Below are 20426 nucleotides of genomic sequence, written 5' to 3'. Positions count from 1 at the left end.
CTCGGCATTAAACCTCCTAGTCCTTAGAAGAGGTGCTATTTTTCATTAGGAAGGACTGCATGACCGAGTAGGTTTGTCTTTGCGTGTTTATTTTTGTCTCTTATGCAATTTATCTTCTGAAGGGAAAATAAAAGCTCAGGGGAAACATGGCAACAACCCATTTCTTCCCTATTGATCAGCCTTGCTGTGCAGAAACGCTAACCTGGAAGGACAGGGGTAGCAGCTGCCGGCAGTACTTACAGTCCGTGAAGAAGACGTGCGCAGCCCGGTACTTAGCGGTTGGTGGGTCCTTAAAGTCACCGATGAGAGAGTGGACAGACTGTAGAGGGGAAAAAAAGAGGGAATTGAAGAAGAAAATGGGAACTATATCTGAACTGGGTTAAATCTGAGCTGCTTGTACAAAATTGCAGGGGATTTTTTATGTATAATTCATGTTTGGCCATAATGGAATTCTGAAGACTTAAAATTAGGATTGTTTCAGAGTTTAGATGAACAAAAGCCTTCTTAGCTCACTCCAGAAGACAGCACAGTTCTTTGGAGCCACTATAACTTGGGTTCCTAAGAAGATATTCACAGAAGAGGAAACTGGTCCAAAACCTTCCAGGAAACTCATACTGATGAAGTTCTGGCAACTTCAGATGTAAACCAGTTTTCGAAAGTGAAAAGAAAGGGAATGGAAAACTGAAGGGAATTTATACAGATGAAGAGACCTAAGAACACTATCAACCAAATGCAAGGAGGTGTATCTTGTCTGGATACTGACTTGAACCAACCTCCCAAAATGTTGCAACAAGTAATTTTCAACACAATCTGGACATACACGACCTGGAGGAAACGGACCCAAAAGTATAAAATGCCAGAGTTCTGAAGGTGGGTCACTCATTAGACACAGTGGATCTCCTCCCTAGAGAAGGAGTGCAAGAGGGGGAAATTAGACTGACCCGGGCCTGGCCTTCTGGACAGCGGTGGTGTTTCAGAGAGCTTAACGCACTCTCGCTCCACACCGCACCCCTCCTTCCCTGTCTGTGGACTGCACGCTTCATCAGAGCAGTGTGTTAAATGCGCGCTTAACCTAGAAACGTCAGACACTCTGCGCCACAGATGCCACGCCAGCACGTGCAACCTTAGCCAAAGCTCTTCCGGGAGCGGGACTTGCCTTCTCGGACGGAGTGATGAGATACACAGCCTCCAGGCTGGGGAGCGGCTCTCTGCGCTTGTTGATGTCTTCCACGACTAGAAAACAAACAGCGGCTCACGGTCAGCAAGCAAACAGAACCAGGGGTCACAGAACTAAAACAACCTAAACAGACCACCTTCAGACAGCTGCAGGTGAAAACCTCCAGGGCGTGGGGTGGGAATCATTTGCCTTCTCCTTGGAGTTACCACATTCCACTGCCTCACAATGCTCAAGAGGTTAGAAAACCTGAAATTTTATCACACTAAATATTTCCCATTTCGGTTTAAGTAAACTCCTTGATCTCGTGATTAAAAACGGAAAAAACCTCATTCGGTCACAAACAGTCTTTTATCCCTTCTTTGGTTTTTTTCTCATGTGTCCTAAATAATTCCAATTCCTTTAGAATTTGCACGTTGAGTTTGTTTACCAACAGTTGGATAGTTTTTATCATTTTCTTCTGTATATCACGTGAAGATATTCCAAACATGCCCTCAATACAGTGCCGTCCTTCCCAATAGTTCAAAGACTAAACATTATATTTTGTTAACTACAAGCATTTGGTTTGCTTATTTCTTTTACAGTTATGTCAGCTACTTCAACTGGAAAGAAGAGCTTCTGGGATAATCCTCATCTTTCCAGCCACCTGATAAAGCTCAGGATGTGCTATCTATGCTGTACTGTCCTCTGGTACAGAGAGAACAGTAAAATCACTTGGTGCCATTCTTCTCATGCAGAGGATTTAAGCAAATAAAAGCATCACTTCAGGGGCGCCTGGGTGGCTCAGTCGTTAAGCATCTGCCTTCAGTTCAGCTCATGATCCCAGGGTCCTGGGATCGAGCCCCACATCAGGCTCCCTGCTCGGCGGGAAGCCTGCTTCTCCCTCTCCCCTCCCCCTGCTTGTGTTCCTTCTCTCTCTGTGTCTCAATCAAATAAATAAAATCTTTATTTAAAAAAAAAAGCATCACTTTAGGATGATACCTTGTAACATTTAAAAAGACTTTTTACCCCAAATAATGTTCAAATACCAAAGTCCTTCAATTATCTACTCTACCACTAGTTACAGATTTCTGAATTTCATAGGCCAACAATACTTCCCCCAAAATGTTTTGGGGGTTTCACATAGGATTGCTAACTTTTCAATTCTGCCAAGCAAAAACCTTTTTTAGAACCCACCTTTGGGAGTTGGGAAAAGTCTGTGTGCAGCAGTGGGAGAGCTGAGCCCTCATCTACCACAGGGAGCTAAAAGATAACATCTACCATCAATGAATCCAAAGATAACAGTCTAAGTATTTATCTAGAAACTGCAAAAGGATAACCAAGAAAGAGCAGACCCTGAGGGAGAAGGGAGTGGGCCAGGATGCTGCTGCTTCTTCATTAGAAGCTCCTTAGCTCCATTTGGCTCTTTCCCCCCTTAACTTTTGTGCATATTTGCTTTGAGAGAGGAAAAAAATAGCTTTAAAAATTCAATGAAGAGGGATGCCTGGGTGGCTCAGTCGGTTGAGTGACAACTGACTCTTGATTTCAGCTCAGGTTATGATCTCAGGGTCCTGGGATGGAGCCCAACGTTGGGCTCCTCGCTCAACAGGGATTCTGTTTGGGATTGTCTCTCTCCCTTCCCCTCTGCCCCTCCCCCAGCTCTCTCTCTCTAAAATAAATAAATGAATCTTTAAAAAAAAAAAAATTCAATGAAGAAAATAACTTTGTAAGCTCAAAACAGGGGCAAACCCAGTCTTCGATCCCTGAATGACAAGAAGTCACAGTAAAAGCTATGTACTCTCATTTATAGGACTAGGCTTCTGGTGACAGATACACTGGATTTGGAAAAGTATTTTTAAAAATGAAGGACTCACATCCAAGGTGTGATTATACCCCCCCCCAAAATCATGACATACATATTCATAGTATATATTTCACATAGAATTTAATAAGAAAATCCATGATATATTATTACCATAATTTCACAATTTAAAAACATTTAACACCAAATAATAAGAAAGACATAATCTTAGAATAAAGGACAAACCTTTGAATGAGATTCATTTAGGTTATTGAAATCTCAACCCTCCTAGTTCTTCCTCCAATAATTGTGGTTTGGTAGTAATTTTGACAAAGACCAGCAACAGTCTGCAAGCCACAAATCATATAAAGTCTCCAGGGGACAAAAATTAGGAAGTACATTGCAACAGGTATGTTCCACTCAACATTTTTTTCAGAGGAAAAACAAAGGTTAACTTCCTTGTTTGAAACAAGAGCTCAGAAGGTATTGCTTTTCAATCTTCTGAGATAAGCTCAGAAGAGAATGCTGTTTCAAAGATTAAAACACAGGATCCCTCTTGAAAGGAGCCCCTGAGTAAGACAAGGGCTACACACCAATGTGAATAAGAGCTCAAGGACAGGAGCCAGAGGTCTGAGTCTTAGTCTCAGGTGTGAGACACTGGCTAGGGACCTTGAGCAAGTGACTTACCTTTTTTAAAAAGCCTATTTGTTGTGAAATTATAACATGCATTCCAAAGAGTGAATAACACATAAACATACAAATAATTACAAAGTAAACACCTGCATAAGGGCCTCCCCAGTTGGGAAACAGAACTGGCCAGCACGAAGAGAAGTGCACTTGGCATACCCTCCCTCCCCTCCCTCCAGAGAGAACCACTGTCCTAAGGAATGGGATCACTTCTCTTCATGGTTTTACCACATACACCTGCATTAAACAACAGCATAGCTTAGTTCTGCTAGTTTTGAACTTTATAGAAATGAAAGCACACTCTAAGTACTCTTTTGTATCTTCTTTCTTTGGCTCAACATTATGTGTTGAGCTTGTTAGCCAGAGTTCCTTCATTTTCGTTGTCTATACTATTCTGCTATGTGACTCTACCATGATTTATTTAACCCTTGTACTCTTTTTTTTTTTTTTTTTTTTTAAAGATTTTTTATTTATTTATGTGACAGAGAGACAGCCAGCGAGAGAGGGAACACAGCAGGGGGAGTGGGAGAGGAAGAAGCAGGCTCATAGCGGAAGAGCCTGATGTGGGACTCGATCCCGGATTGCCAGGATCACGCCCTGAGCCGAAGGCAGACGCTTTAACGACTGCGCTACCCAGGCGCCCCAACCCTTGTACTCTTGATGGATGTTTGGTTGTTTCCAATTTGGGGCTACTATGAACAATGCTCCGTGAACATCCCTGCATGTGCATTCTGGGCACACATGCCTGAAGTTGTCTAGGACAACCGTCTAACCGTCTGGCTTATAGGGCACATACACCTTCAACTCTACCAGATACTGCCAGTGTTTTTCAAGGTAACTATACCAATGGACACTCTGTCATACAGGAGTTCCCATTTTTCTACATCCTATCTGTCACTTGGCATTATCAGAATTTAAATATTCCAATTTGATGAGTGTATAGCAAGATCTCATTCTGGTTTTAACCAACTAATGTAAGTGGGCAACGTTTCATGGATTTCTTGGCCATTGGGATTTTCTTCTTTGTTAAGTGCCTGTTCAGGTCTTTTGTGCACTGTTTCTATTGGTGGCCAGCCTTCTCCCCCTTGATTTAACCTGCCTTTTGGCACATTTACCAGATATTTAATGATCGTCTAGTCCTGCATCGGGTGCTAGGGATTTAGCGATGAACAAGCCTTGGGTCTCTCTCAAGAACTTACAGCCTGACCACCCAGGTTGTTGGAAGAATCTGAGGTCAAGTGAGATAGTAACGAATAGGGAGGGGGAAAGCTTGCCACAAAGAGGCCTGAGTTTCACTCAAGGGCAGAGAGAGAGCTGTGCTCACTTGTTATCCCCTCGGTCATGATGTCCGTCATCTTACAGCAAGAGGACAGCATCCTCATGCTCAGCTGATCGACCACCAGCACCTGGAAGCAAGAAGAACAGCTTACGGCCTGCATGGGATTTGCTACAATTCTCTCATCAGCTTACTGTGTCAGACTTCAAAAAGCGCCCCAGAAAAACAGAATATTGTTATAAATACTTCCCATGGGCCAGAAGTGTGCTAACATACATGCTACCTTCCCCCCCATGCCACACCCAAACCTGACCCTCTAGAAGTTAGAACTTGTTCTTGCTGACTTAATTTTATAAGCTTAAAAAATTAAAGTTTTTCCATGATGAAGAAAATGACTACTCATAAAAAAGGCAAAAAAAGAAAAAAAGAAAAAAGTCATCTACAGCACCCACACTCAGAGAAAACCATATTGGAGATTACTTTTTCAGAGCATAAGCTTTTTTTCTTTTTAATTTTACAAGAGAACGAATACCCGTGCCACACATATGGCATGGAAGATGAGGACTTTGCTGCCAACACCATGAGGCTGTACCAGCACACATGTTGTCTGGGAGCATACTCGATCTCAGTCCAGACTGGAAGAACAACAACACGCCCGCCAGTCCTGGTCTAAAAGCTTCAGACCTGCAATTCTTCAGCGAACCACTCCTGTCTCCATTCAGCCCAGAGTGGAGAGAAGCCATTAGCTGAAACAAGGCTACTTCTCCTCCCCTTTAATGATATACACCGAGGTAACAGGAGCTAGACACCATGGGGACCGGAAAGCTCTATGAGCCGATTAGTTTCATTTTATGAGGCAACTTCCTCAAGATTAGTTTAAAATTCACAAGTCCTTAAGTCTATTACTGATGGGAAGGGTAAGAGAGAAAGAGGAGGACACGGATAAAGAGGAGGACGGACGTGCTGGCTAAAACAGAAGCTCACAAGGCTGAGGAGGAGACCAAAATCCACGCAGCAAAGTTGTTCCTGGACCAAGTGAACTTGAAAATGTATGGGCTCTTGACTGTAGGACAACTTAGGGGCAAGAATCATTGGTATAAACCCTCCAGTGACACATGGGGAAGTTCAAGTAAAACAGCGTGTTCTCCTGGCCCCAGACAACCAAGTGACTTTCTGAGTGGAGGACAGCACGCTTTCCCACTTGTATCACCCACTCCGGTAAGTGAGGACGTAATCAATCTGCCTGGCTTAAGGACTGCTTCCAGCATTGCTCTCAATGTTCTATAAATAAACAAGCTTCCTTCTTTGTCATAATACAGTCACAGATAAATGGGGCCGGACCAGACGAGGGCTTTCTAAACTGTTGTGTGGGCTCCTTGGAAATGTTCTCCGGAGGGACTTCTTTCTCTCCATAGCAAGCAGAATGATTTCACCTTCTTCTGCTTCATAGAAGAGGTTCTAGGCAATATTTTGTGTGAATAGAAAAGTTCCACTGCTAAAGTGTCCCACCAGGTGATCTTTAAGAGAAGCTTTATGACCAAGAGATTTCCTTACCAGGACTGCATAAAATGAGGCAGAATGGATTACCTTCTTTTGTACTTTCTGGACACAGCAAAAGTCTTGATTTCCTATTTATATACCTTTCCTCCAACCCTGTTTTCTTATATTTTCCACATGAACTCACCTGTTAAGACCATTAATTGTGCTCTTCTACTTACCTTCCACTCCCCCTTCTTCTTTACCTTCTTTATTACATCATGCATGATCTCTAAAAAAGGAGAGAGGAGAAAAAGAAAGGAAGGAGGAAAATTTAATGTAATGTTAACAACTTTCAACACCTGCTTATTATATTAGACTAGGTCATTTCCCCCCACAGACTTTGTTTTCTCTGTCATGCAATTCAACCAATCTGCTTACTGAGCCATAATCAAATTACCACAAACTTTGGTTCCTTTATTTTTTTTTCTTAATTTTTTTTTTAAAGTAAGCTCAAGGCCCAATGTGGGGCTTGAACTCATGACCCTAAGATCAAGAATTGCATGCTCTACTGACTGAGCCAGCCAGCTGCCCCTCTTCCTGTTCCTTTAATTTGGTGGTTCTCAAACTTTTTGGTCCCAGGACTTCTTTACACTCTTAAAAATTGAGGACTGCAAAGAATGTTTGTTAAGTGGGTAAATATCTACTGATATTTACCATATCAGAAATTAAACTGAGACGGGCACCTGGCTGGCTCAGTTGGAGTGTGCAACTCTTGATCTTGGTGTTGGGAGTTCAAGCCCAAGCTACCCACCTGGGTAGCTCAGTCAGTTAAGCATCTGACTCATAATTTTGGCTTGAGTCAAGATCTCAGGGTCCTGGGATCAAGCCGAATGTTAGGCTCCCTGGTCAGCGGGGAGTCCGCTTGTCTCCCTCTGCCCCTCCCCCTGCTCATGCTCTGTCTCTCTCTCAAATAAATAAATCTTTTAAAAAAAATCTTTAAAAAATTAGACTGAGAAATTTTTTAAGTGATCATTAATTCACTTAAAATAATAAGAGTAGGGGCGCCTGGGTGGTTCAGTCGGTTAAGCATCTCACTTTTGATCTCAGCTCAGGTCTTGAGCTTTGAGCTTTGAAAAGGTGAAAAAAAAAAATAACAAGAGGGGTGCCTGGCTAGCTCAGTTGGTAGAGCATGCTGACACTTGATCTCCAGGACATGAGTTCAAGCCTCACATTGGGCATAGAGCTTACTTTATAAATAAATAAATAAATAAATAAATAAATAAATAAATACAAGAAACATTGTTATGTTAACATGTTATGTTAACATAAATAGCATTTTAATTAAATGTAATTATATTTTCTACAATAAAACAATTTTTAGTAAGAATATTGGCTTTTTTAAAAAAACATTTCTGCAACTCTCTTTAGCTTCATAAGACAGCTGGGTTCTATCTGCTTCTGCAATCTGTTATGAATCATACAGCATCTAGAAAACTCTACTGTGTACTTGTGAGAGAATAAGAGTGAAGAAGGCAAATAACATCTTAGTTTTATTATGAAGACAGATTTGCTCACGGACTCCCCACAGGATCTCGGGTTTTTTGAGATTTAAATCTCAAAATTAAGTGGGTAAGAGGCTATGACAATACCTCAGGCCACATGAGCCCCCTCAAGCTCCAAAAACAGATGTGAAGGGCAGTTGTGATGTCTTTCTAACCCTGAGCACATCTGTGGGATGCTCCCCCCCAAAATCACCATTTTGGTAAGCCACAGTTGCTAGAAATGACACAGCACACACAGGTCTACCAGCCATGGAGTCTTCACAGGAAATAAAACTTTTGCCACTCTTTCTAAATCCAGGTGATACAAAGGCCTGGAAAGACTCAAAGGTGAGCAGTTGCCGTCAGCAAGTGTGTCTCAAACATTTAGGTCATTCTCTAGAGTATGCTTCTGAATTCTGCTTTTGATCATGTTCAATCATCTGATGTGTCATAAGTTTCCTAAAATCTTTAAGAACTCTGGGGCGCCTCGGTGGCTCAGTCGGTTAAGCATCTGCTTTGGGCTCAGGGCAGGATCCCAGGGTTCTGGGATCAGTGTCCTGGGATGTGTCGGGCTTCCTAGGAGCCTGCTTCTCCCTCTTCCTCTGCCACTACCCCCTGCTTGTGCTCTCTCTGTCAAATAAATAAATAAAGTCTTTTTAAAAAAAATCTTTAAGAACGTTTTATTTGATTATAAAAAAACTACACACTGCAGTAAGCATGGAAAACACAAAAAAGTATAAAGAAAATATCACATACTACTTGTATACATAAAAAAAAATCAAGAAGAAAAATCACCTGTAATCCTGCCAACGTGAAGTACATAATTAACATTTTAGTTTATTTCCTGCTAGCTTTCTCCATGCAACTCTACATAGTTAAGATCATGCTGTATATGTAATTTTGTATTATGCTTTTTTCATGAATAAGCTCATTTTCCCCATGTTAATAAAAATGCTTCCTGATTTTAAATGCCTGCATAGCAGTCCCTAGTTTAGTCAACCACTTTCACAATAGCCATTTAGATTACTTCCCATATTTCAGTGTGGTGAAAAACTGGGAACAAATACATCCAATGATAGGGCAGCGCTTAAGTCAATTGGGTTATGTTAATATAATGGAATACAATGTACTCACTAGAAATAATGATACGGTAACATATCTATTCACTCATCCACTCTCTCATTCGATAACATTTGCTGAGTAACCACTGTTTACCAGTCAGTGGACCAGGCACCAGGAATGAAACACAGAAAACATGGCAGAGCTCCCACAGAGCTTACGGCCTAGTGGAGGGAGCAGACGTTGAATCAAGTGCAATCTCGGCTTCTCATAAGTGCTCTCCAAGGTGAATAAACAAAGGTTATGACAGGGGAAAAAAAAAAAAAGGTGTGGACGGCTACCTTAACGGGAGGACCAGCTACGGCCTCTCTGAGGAAGTGAACCTCCTAAGGAAGATGCCAGCCATGCGAAGGCTGGAAAGGATTAGGAGCGGGCACAAAGGCGTGGGCTGGAAAAAGAGTTTGACATCTTCTTGGAACTGGCGATCATTATAAGGTGAGTTGGAGGCCAGATCATTTCGGGCCTTGATAAGGAGTATGATTTTATCTGAAAGGCACTGGAATGCCACTGAAGGCAGGGACATGATCTGATGTGCCGTAGAGGGGAGACTGGAAGGGATGAGACCAGAAGCAGGGCGTAGAGCTAGGAGGCCTCTGCAATCAGGAAAAAAAAAAATCAGCATGATTGGTGGCAGGGGTCATAGTGAGTAGTGGATGGACTTGATACATATTTTGGAAGTAAAACCAACAGGTCTGGCTGCTGAATTGGATGTGGAAGCCAGGGTGTGGGGAAGAGACATAGATAACTCCTGCGTTTTTGGCTCAAGCAAAGAAATTGATGTAAAGAAATTTGGAGATATAGAGAGAAAAGATTTAGAGGAAGAACTGACTTGTAGGAGAATACCAAGAGGTTTTTGGTGTTTTTAATTAAGATTGAGGTGGCTGAGAGACATCTGAGGGGAGATGGAGAGCAGGTAGCTGGAGGTAAAAATTTGGACTTCAACCCTTCCTGTCTAGGTACTCCCATTCCAAAATTCTCGGGAGATGCATCTGTCATGGGTATTGTTAACAGCCAATTCTAATGCTGCCCTACATTTTTCTAATCCAATACCGAAAAGGAAACAAGGATTAGAGCCCATTTTAGCATTAAGAATCAAGTAGCTGGGGCTACTTCCCCACAAATAATCCCCGGCAATCACACTTCATCTCTCTTGTAAGGCCTCTTTGTGTGGAAAGAAACAAAGCCTTCTGAGGCCGGTCCAGCCAGCAGTCTTATCTCTGCCCACCAAACTGTGTGTATAAACAGCCAAAACGTCCACCCCACCACCCAGCTAGACACCAGGGCAGCTTCAACTTCCCCAAAATCACGAGGACCACAGCCCTGGTGGACTCTGCTTCCCTCATGCACGAGGAGGTAAACAAGAAGGTTCCCTCTCAGCCACATGCTCTAGGTCCTGGGTAACTCCCAAATTCCACAATTCCGCCCACGCCCTGAGAAAAACAGCAGGTAGCTAAGATTATCTGGGACATCTCCACATGCACCCAATATACCAAGTGGAGTCCTAAAGCACAGGCTCTAGGGATAGCTGCAAACCCTTCCCCCCTTGTGAAGCCCTGCCCTGACAGCCCCGGCACCCAGGACTGTCTTTCACAGTGCTGTGTGTCAGGACACCTAAGCCCATGGCACACCAAAACATCTGAAATAGCACGACTAATATTAGACGGGCTGGAAGCTTGGGAGAAATGTGAGCATCACCAAAGTCCTTAAAATCCCCCCTTAAGTGGGGGATTCAAATATGCTAATGCTCTGTCCAGACCAGGTGCATCATCTGAAGGAAAAGTGCCTCCATTCTACAAAGAGATTTAAGGAAGTCTAAACTCAGGCCACAAATGCCCTCCTCTTTACCAATCCAAAGCGCAGGGAAATTCCAGAGTCGTTCTGGCTTAATAGTGGGCAGTTCTTCTAAAAGACGCCCTCTTGAATATAAAGCTAGTCACTCAAGCAAAGGTCACCCCCATCCCTCATGATTAAAAAAAAAAAAAAAAAAGTCAGACCAGGGAAAATCCAGGTTCAGGCATTTGCTAACGGTGTGAACTTGGGCAAGTTTAAAATGTTTTAAAAGCCTGGGGCACCTGGGTGGCTCAGTCAGTTAAGCATCTAACAATACCCATGACAGATACATCTGGGGCACCTGGATGGCTCAGTCAGTTAAGCATCTGCCTTCATGATCCCAGGGTGCTGGGATCGAGCCCTGCATTGGGCTCCCTGCTCGCATTGGGCTCCCTGCTCGGTGGCGAGTGTGCTGCTCCCTTTGCCCCTGCCCCTGCTCTCTCTTTCTCAAATAAATAAATAAAATCTTAAAAAATTAAATGTTTTAAGCTTTAGTTTTCTTAGCTGCAAAATTAAAATTATAATACTCTAATGACCGGTTATAAAGATTAAAGAGGTACAACGCTTAGTCAGGGCCTGGCACTCCACAAGAGCACCGACTGTCTGTCACTATAAAATACGTTATTCGTACAGACAAGGAATTACTTCCTTATGAAAATTATGACACATCACTTCCACCAATCAAGATTTTTGCTATAATGTAAAAACCTATTAAGAAGAAATACATATTGAAAATACAGCTTTTAAATAATCACAAAAATATTAGATAGCAATCTCTACAGGTATTTCGCCCAAAACTTCAAAGCTTCTCTGACCTCCAACACACATGTAATACGTTTTGAACTAAAGGCACAAATGTGTCAATGTAGACAATATAAATCTTAAATGTAAATCTAAAATTGAACAGAAGATTCCTTCTACCCCTTCTGAGGAGAGAGAGAGAGAGAGAGAGACCTTTGTTTATCTCGGAAGAGATGCATTAAAACCGAAGCACACGTGGGGGCCCAACACAGACGCATAGGACTGTATTTTTAAATTGCTATTACTTAACATTCTGAAAATTCGCTTAGACAAGAACACAAAATGGTGTATGAAATTGGTAAGGAATATCGGCCTGCAGCAATCATGGGAATCACATTAAAACCCTTATGAAGCTGCCACATACAAAATAAATACATAAGAACCAAGAGCACTTTTACCGGGCAACCAGGAGGACAGCTCTGCTACTTACCACTGCATTCTGGGCTGCGACTCCCCCCTCTAGACTCTACCCAGGCAATTCTGCTCTGAAGCAACGACAAGTCTATTCCTCTTTCCCTGGCAGCACTTCAAATACCTGAAGATGGAAACCACACGTCTCTTTGTCTTGCTCTGGGCTGGAGGGTCTCCTTGCTAAACAACGGGACCTGCTAGGTGGAATGAGTTTAGGGCTAAACAACACATGAGAAAATGGTTCAAATACTTGGAAACATGACTTCCAAGTCCTGTCAAGGTCTTCCCTAGGGGGCGCCTGGGTGGTTCAGTCAGTTAAATGGCTGCCTTCAGCTCAGGTCATGATCCCAGAGTCCTGGGATCGAGCCCCCACATGGGGCTCCCTGCTCAGTGGAACTTCTTCCTTTCTCTCTCCCTCTGCCTTTCCCCCTGCTTGTGCTTGCGCGTGCTCTCTCTCTCTCTCAAATAAATAAATACAATCTTAAAAAAAATATATCTTCCCTTAGAAATATCTATTTATACACAGACTACTGGTAACCTAGTAACAAAGCATTTACCGGTTTGTCTTCATGTAGTTCTTCATAGTATAGAAGTAGCACATTTTTGTTGAAAAATTCAAATAGATGTATAAATACAAAATGAAATGTTCCTCCTTACTCCCACTCTTGAGGGGAAACAACCACGAACAAGTCTAGCAGGCACCCTTACAGAGCCTTTTCATGCATATACAAGTGTATATGGGAATGTATGCACGTACACTCATGGCTCCTTGGCTGAGGCCTGGGAACGTTCAATAACTTTCCATGATTCTCCTTCTTTGGTGCTTAAGAGCCCTTATGTTGGAAAGAACCTTAGAGATCATTTAAGACCAGAGTCTAGGTCCCTCATTTTGGGATTGAGATAAACCCCTTGCAAAACAGAGCCATCCGGAGTGCGCAAGGCCATTAAATGGTCATTCCAGAGTGAGCAGATATGGGTCTCTGGATCCCCATTCAAATGCGCTTCCCACTATACACACAGTCTCTTGGGCTCTAGCATGGACTGGACTTTGAAACTGAAGCTGGGTGTGCTTTTCTGTTTCATTTCTATGATCACCTTGACATGGTAAAGCTAACTGATTCAGATGGCTTTTGGAGCCAGATCCTCCACTTACCAGCTGTAACCTTGGGCAACTTATTAAATCTCTGTGTCAGTTTTCCCATCTACAAAATGGGATGACCACACATGCCCCATAGAGTTAGTGTGGAGATTAAATGAGTTCATGTGTGTAGCGCACTCAGCTCAGTACCTACCACTGTTGATTTCACCATCACCATCTATTTCAAGTGGTATTTGACCTCCCTAAGATGGAAGGAGCCAGTGATTTCCAATTGGTTTCTTACTGCTCCTCCATGGAGTTTGTGACGTTTCCTGTTCTCCAGTTTGTTTCTCTGCATACAGATTCTTTCATCCACTCGATACTGATGACTTACTGAACACCTGCTGTATGTCAGAACTCCTTCCCGACATTGCAAAGACCACAGTGAACAAGCTAAACAAGATTCCTGCTCTTAAGGTGCTTACACCAAATATGGAAGGCAGAGACAGCCAATAAACACAAGGAGGTAAACAAGATCATTCTAGAGAGTGACATGTGCTCAAAGGAAATTAAAAAGGTTAATCAACAAGAATGTGATGGGGGTTTGAGAGAAGGTCCTCTGAGGAGGTGACAAGGAGGACAAACACTGTGTTGTTCCAGGGGGAAGAGTTTTCTAGGCACAGGAAGAGCAGGTGCAAAATCCTCAAGTCAGGATCAAGAGTGGTAGAGTCCTTGGGGCGCCTGGGTGGCCCAGTCGACTGTTAAGCGTCTGCCTTCGGCTCAGGGTGTGATCCCGGCGTTCTGGGATCGAGCCCCACATCAGGCTCCTCCCCTGGGAGCCTGCTCCTTCCTCTCCTACTCTCCCTGCTTGAGTTCCCTCTCTCGCTGGCTGTCTCTCTCTCCGTCAAATAAATAAATAAAATCTTAAAAAAAAAAAAAGTGGTAGAGTCCAGGAACAAAGAGAAAGCAATTATGGGGAGACCCAGCAAGCTCAGTGAGGAAAAGAATGGGTCAGGATGCACTCTGAGAGGTCGCCCCGGAGTCTCACCTGGTCTTTAAAGCAGTAACTCCTTACTGAGGACTCCACAAGTCACACATAGTATTTTGCTCCTGGAACACTAAGCCTCATTCATTCACCTTCAAACATGACAACTCCCTCCCATCCCTGAACCCTCAACTCCCACCCTATCTCTGGCATCCAGCATAAAATAATGATCTAGCAAATGCCTGTAGAATGAATGAATCCCCGAGTGGCATAACTGAGTAGAGCTTGCTGGGAGTGAAATGAGCGCTTCTGTTCCTAGTGTATCTCATGACCGAGTGAGGTGACTCCACCCAGTAGCTCGCTGCAACCACCTACACACCCCCTCCCAGGGCCGCCACTCCCTGACATCCCCCAAGATTCAGAACTCCCCGTTCAAAGATGACTGCCAGAGAAAAGCAGTCTCAGGGACTCTTTCCCAGGGACTGCTGGGGAGAGAGAACTCTTTATTCTTGAGGAACATGACGGGTAAACTATGGCTATAGTTTCTGGCTAGCCCCAAGTTTGCAAGCCAGAAAGATCTAGAAATGTTCTTCCCATAACTCTCCTCACTCAAATGCAGTGAGGAGTGTGGGTATTATGTGAATGTACAGATACAAATGCTCAAATCCAGAGTTTCTGCCATCTTAGCATTTCTCAATTAATTTTTAACCAGTGTCTGAGATAATCACAACCTAGCCAAAATACTTTCAAAACCTCATATTAAAGAAAAAGCACAATCAGGGGCGGCTCAGTTGGTTAAGTGTCTGCCTTCGGCTCAGGTCATGATCCTGGGGTCTTGGGATCGAACCCCACATCGGTCTCCCTGCTCAGCGGGGAGTCTGCTTCTCCCTCTCCCTCTGCACCCCTGCTTGTGCCCCCACCCCATCTGAAATAAATAAAATCTTAAATATATATACATGTGTGTGTGTGTGTGTGTGTGTGTATAGTCATCAGAAAAGGGCACCTGGGTGGCACAGTTGGTTAGGTGACAGAGTCTTGGCTTCTGCCAGGTCGTGATCTCAGAGTCTTGAGACTAAGCCCCGTACTGGGCTCTGAGCTCAGCATGGAGTCTGCTTGGAATGTCTCTCTCCCTCTGCTCCTCCCCGCCCCCCCCCCCCGCCTCTCCCAAGTAAATAAATAAATCTTAAAAAAAAAGTCATCAGAGAATTTTAGATGAACATTTCAAACTCAAAAAACAAATGCCATTTTGCTTAATATGGAATTGTTCCAGAGTGTCTTCATCTGAAGAGAGGCACCCCGGCTCACTCCTATAAAACATTACCTAAAATTATAATTTAATATAATTTTGTGTCTGAACTGTACTTTGTGAAAGTGAGAGACTAAAATAGAGATCACAAATCATCAGCCACAGGGCAAGGATGAGGTGCTGCTCCCTGTAACTGTTCAATGACAACTGCCTAACCTGGGAATGTTGTGTTTAGGTTAGCTTTTTAGGGAGTGGGGAGTGGGAGGGAAGGGAGAGGCCGACTGCTGGAGCGATCACAAGCTTTAGAACATTCAGAGGCTGGTGAACAATAACTTGATCACATTGCCCTTGCAAGCACACCCACAGATTACATAAGACTCCAGTGCCCAACGTCATGACATCCAACACTTGGGCTGCGGCCAGCATCTGAGAGGAGAGCATGATAAATAAATGCCTGACGTCCAAGAGCCCAAATCCTAACCTCAGGCCCATAAAGATGCCACATGGAGTTGCAGCAAGGACTGTTCACTGTCTCTTTTACAGAAGATTCTCATTTTCCATCTAATTGTCCCCACTCCGCTTCCTAAGGTTTAGAGCCAAAAGGTTAAGGAGCTAGAGAGTCTCTAAAGCAAAGCCTCACAGACCTTGGAATTTTGATTAGTAGAAAGGAAATCTCAAAGTAAGGACAAAACGAGATTAGAAACAGGAGCTCCCGGTAGCACTTTAGATGCAGTCACCCCACCTCAGCTCCAAAGAAGCATCTTCTTCCTAAGGTAGCTTTCCACATAATATCCTTGGATTAAAGGAGATGTGAAATCACCAAATACACACAAATAGAAAAATCAATTAAAAATGGAAACTGAAACAATTCCTATCTTCTTAAAATCAACAGCTTATAGTAGTAAATACTATTTAGTTGCATTAACGTTCTGCATAAAAAGACCAAAGACACCAAATGGTGAAATGGAGATTAATATTCTAGGACAGACAGCACTACGATTAGCTTGTAAGCACTACTGAATAAGACATTTTTAAAAGGACTCAAGAACGAGGGCCATTTTTATACGAGACAGTGATACTATCATGCAGTTATTTGGGAAGCATTTTGCATTGGCTAAAGAAAAAAAGGAAGGAAAAAAGAAAGAGAAAGAGAGAGAGAGGATGGGAGGGAGGGAGGAAACACACTGCCCATATACATCACCAACAGCAGCAGACCTCATCTGTTAATGTCCCCTTTGGTCTGCCAGCCTGTATTTGTTTTTCTGCAAAAAGCTTGTCCTCAGGACACCTGGGTGACAGTCAGTTAAGCGTCTGACTCTTGGTTTCAGCTCAGGTCCTGATCTCAAGGTCATGAGACTGAGCCCCACGTCAGGCTCCATGCTGAACTCGGAGTCGGCTAAAGCTTCTCTCCCTCTACCCCTCCCTGACTCTTTCTCTCAAATAAATAAATCTTAAAAAACAAAAAACAGCTTGTCCTCCTCCTAGTACAGACTATGATGCCTGCAGTAATTCCTCCTTGAACTGCAAGGACCTAGAACAGGTATCTAGCTTGATCTTGGCAGGAACATAAGATGTGGCCAGTATCTTAAATTTGTAAGTGTAGAATTTCAGGGCTTCAAATCACATTTCCTGACTTAAGTGGGAGTTTTCTCCCAGTAAGGACTAAGGATTAGAGAAAATATACTTTGGAAAGAGGGAGAAAGAATGGGATGTTTCATATAATCCCAGAAACCCAGAGCAGACAAAAGATCTAGCCCAGGGGTTTTTAGTAGAGGAGTGAGGATGCCCCCCCAGGGGCACTGAGCAATGTCTGGAGACATTTTTGGTGGCCACGGCTGCAGGACGCTATGGCATCTAGTGGGGAGGAGCCAGGGATGCTGCCAAACATCCTACAACACAGGCTCATAGAGCCCAAACGCCAATAGTGCTAAGGTTGAGAAACCCTGATCCAGTCCATTACATGGAACCCAAGAGAGATAAGTGACTTGTGACAGTGGTGGTAGGAATCATCTTATTTTCAAGTCCAAGATTCTCACTGGCCCAATCTGTTCTGTTCTAAGATTTAACCTGCTTCAGGTCATCAGGTCTGAGATGTGAAAAAATATTTAATCTTACACAGCATGGCAAGGCCATAAGCTCAAGCTCCTTCTGGAACCAACAATTCAGCTACTGTAGAGGCATCAAACTGCCAGAAGACAAAAGCCTCAGGGAGGCCTCCAGAAGGAGTAAATGCTCCCCCCTCACCACCACTCTCAGCCCCCAGCACATAAAAAGGTCTAATTCCAGGAAGGCTGCTTCCTTTTCCCAAATCCATGTAACTGGTTACAATTATATACCCGGAAAAGAAAACATCCTCCAGGGGTTTGGGCCCAGGATCAAGCACGGGGAAGAAGGTGGAGCTCTGGGGAGAAAGACTGAAAATCCAGAAGCAGCTGAGTTTGCACTTTCACCGAATACACAGGCTGGGTGCTTTCCTCTAGCCAGGCTTCCACACACTATAGAAAAGACGCTGCTGCTTACTACAACTGAGAGTTGGTTTGTTGTTGGCAAGAAAGGGCGGGGGGGGGGGGGGGAAGTGGCCCAAAGAGCCAGTCATTTTGTTATATTAAGAATCTAGGGTGTGGTGGTCCCCAGCTTCTGGTCGCTGGCCACTCCTCTCCTTCCTTCCTAGAATGAAGTTCTTATAAATGATAAAGTCTTATTTTCTACAGTAGATGTGTGGTAAGTGACTTAGCAAGCCTAGGAAAGCTGAACCCATCTGAAGTGGAATCCTAAGCCAGCAGTAGGGAACACGGAAAACCAACCAAAGGCATATCAACAGTTTTAGGAACTGGATGCACCAGGTACCCCTGGAACTTAAAAGAATGTGTGTGTGTCGGGGGGGTGGAGGGGTGGCGAGTATAGGGCATGTTGGTAGAAAGGTGTTTGGGAAACAGTTATATCCTAGGTTCCTTCTACCACTTCCCATCACTGCATGACTGTCCTTCTCCCAGCATAGCAGAACACTGAAAGTTTCCTTTCCAGAGTATGTAGAGTGTACAGGGTCCCTGGACCATGAGACTCAAGGCACAGCTCAGAGCCTGAGTCTAATACTGAAAACAGAGGGACTAAATGACCATGTGTACAGATTGTTGAGAGCTACCCTCCATATCTCTGGCCCTCTTCATCCACTCAGCTCCCAGAATTCTGATAGCCAGACCTTTATCTCTCAAGCAGGAGACAGACTTCTCCGGGGAATGAAGCCCAAGAAGAAAAATCTAAAGACACTGACATTGGGGATTTCCCAACAAAGAGCCCACCTAATTCAGCCCCATCCTCAAGGTCAGAGCCCCAATAAACATTTAAGTCTCTCATCTCAATCACAAGCAGCCAGATAGGGTTTGCCACCCATCTAAAGAAAGTTCCTACATGGAAAATAGAGACCAAAACAACATCGAAACCTGGAGCAAATACTGGGGCATCCCCAGTGCTCAGTCGTTAAGCTTCTGCCTTCAGCTCAGGTCATGATCCCAGCGTTCTGGGATCGAGCCCTGCATCGGGCTCCCTGCTAAGTGGGAAGCCTGCTTCTCCCTCTCCCACTCCCCCTGCCTGTGTTCCCTCTCTCGCTGCCTCTCTGTCAAATAAATAAATAAAATCTTTAAAAAAAAAAAAAAAAACCTGGAGGAAATAATTATGCAGATAATTTTTTATTTGTTTATTTATTTTTAAAGAGACATATAGGAAGATACCACATCCATGAAACAATAAGAGGCTATAAAAAAATTAAAACGAGCTATTAGAAATTTTTAAAGAACATGACAGCAGAAATTTAAAATTAAATAGAAGGGTTGGAAGATAAAGATGAGGAAATCTAGAAAACACAGCAGAATCAAAGAGGTAAATAATTGAAAAGATAAGAAAATTGGAGGACCAGTCCAAGAGGTTCTGCATCTCAAGAGTACTAATTCCATAAAAAGAAAACTCAGGAGAGGAAATCATTGTGAAATTTTTTTTTAAAGATTTTATTTATTTATTTTATTTTAGAGAAGGAGAGAGAGAGCAGGGTGGGGAGGAACAGAGCGAGAGGGAGAGAGAATCTTCAGCAGACTCCACACTGAGCACAGAGCCCAACTCAGGGCTCGATCTCACGACCCTGAGATCACAACCTGAGCTGAAACCAAGAATTGGATGCTTAACCAACTAAGCCACCCAGGTGCCCCTGTGAAATTATTTTTAAAATGTTCCCAGTAATAAATGGCATAAGTTGCCAGGTGGAAACGCCCACTGAATGTCTAGCACAGGGGTCAGCAAACTATGGCCTGCGGGCCAAATTCAGTCTGCAGTCTGTTTTTGTACAGACCTTAAGCTAAGAATGGCTTTTACACTTTTAAAGGGGTGGGGGAAAAGGAAGAAGATGTGGTAGAGATCATATATGGACCACAAAAACCAAAGTATTTACTACGTGACCTTTTAAAGAAAAAGTTTTCTGACCCTTGCCCAGCACAATGGATAAGGACAGACATATACCATGGCAAATGACTGCGAAAGTCCAGAACATTGAGGACAGAGTAGAAGTTTCAGAGGGGAAGATATAAAACATATACTAAAGGATCAGAAATCAAATGCCTTCAAACTTCTCAAAGGCAGCACTGGAAACAAGACAACAATGGAACAGTCTTCAAAATTCTGAAGGAAACCAATTTCCAACATAAAATCCTATGCTCCTCCGAACTATCAATTAAGTATGAGAGTAAAATAAAGATGTTTTCTGACATGTAAGGTCTCCAAAGAACTACCTCCCCTTTTCCAGAAGCTCCTGGGAGGTGAGCTCCACCAAAACAGGAAAGAGTAAACCAAGAAAGGAAGATAAGAAATACAGAAGACGGGATGATTCAAAAAACGTGGCGGGGGGGGGGGGGGGGGCGGGGGGCGCCTGGGAGGCGCAGTCAGTAGAGCATGAGACTCTTGCTCACCGGGTGCAGAGATTACTTTAATTAGTTAATTAATTAATCAATCAATTAAAAAACAAGTGAGGTGAAA

At 43.4% G+C, this 20426-nt stretch overlaps 1 protein-coding gene across 5 annotated transcripts in view; it reads right to left on the bottom strand.

Annotated features, from left to right (window-relative positions):
• The window catches only part of STXBP1 (syntaxin binding protein 1), a 69943-nt gene that overhangs the window by 33423 nt on the left and 16094 nt on the right, over nt 1-20426 (bottom strand). For all 5 annotated transcript variants that reach the window (XR_008959995.1, XM_026514009.4, XM_026514011.4 and 2 more), the window contains exons 2-5: nt 6636-6685; nt 4966-5047; nt 1157-1233; nt 241-319 (exon numbers count right to left, since the gene is read on the bottom strand). Coding sequence is in view for 4 of the 5 variants with exons in the window: in XM_026514009.4 (XP_026369794.1) it covers nt 241-319; nt 1157-1233; nt 4966-5047; nt 6636-6685 (288 nt within the window). In the remaining variant the exon portion in view is untranslated. The remainder of the gene's footprint in view (nt 1-240; nt 320-1156; nt 1234-4965; nt 5048-6635; nt 6686-20426) is intronic.

This window comes from Ursus arctos, unplaced genomic scaffold (assembly GCF_023065955.2).
Source record: "Ursus arctos isolate Adak ecotype North America unplaced genomic scaffold, UrsArc2.0 scaffold_18, whole genome shotgun sequence".
Lineage (NCBI taxonomy): Eukaryota > Metazoa > Chordata > Mammalia > Carnivora > Ursidae > Ursus > Ursus arctos.
Note: the sequence above shows the minus strand (reverse complement) of the source record. Positions and strands in the feature narration are given on the sequence as shown.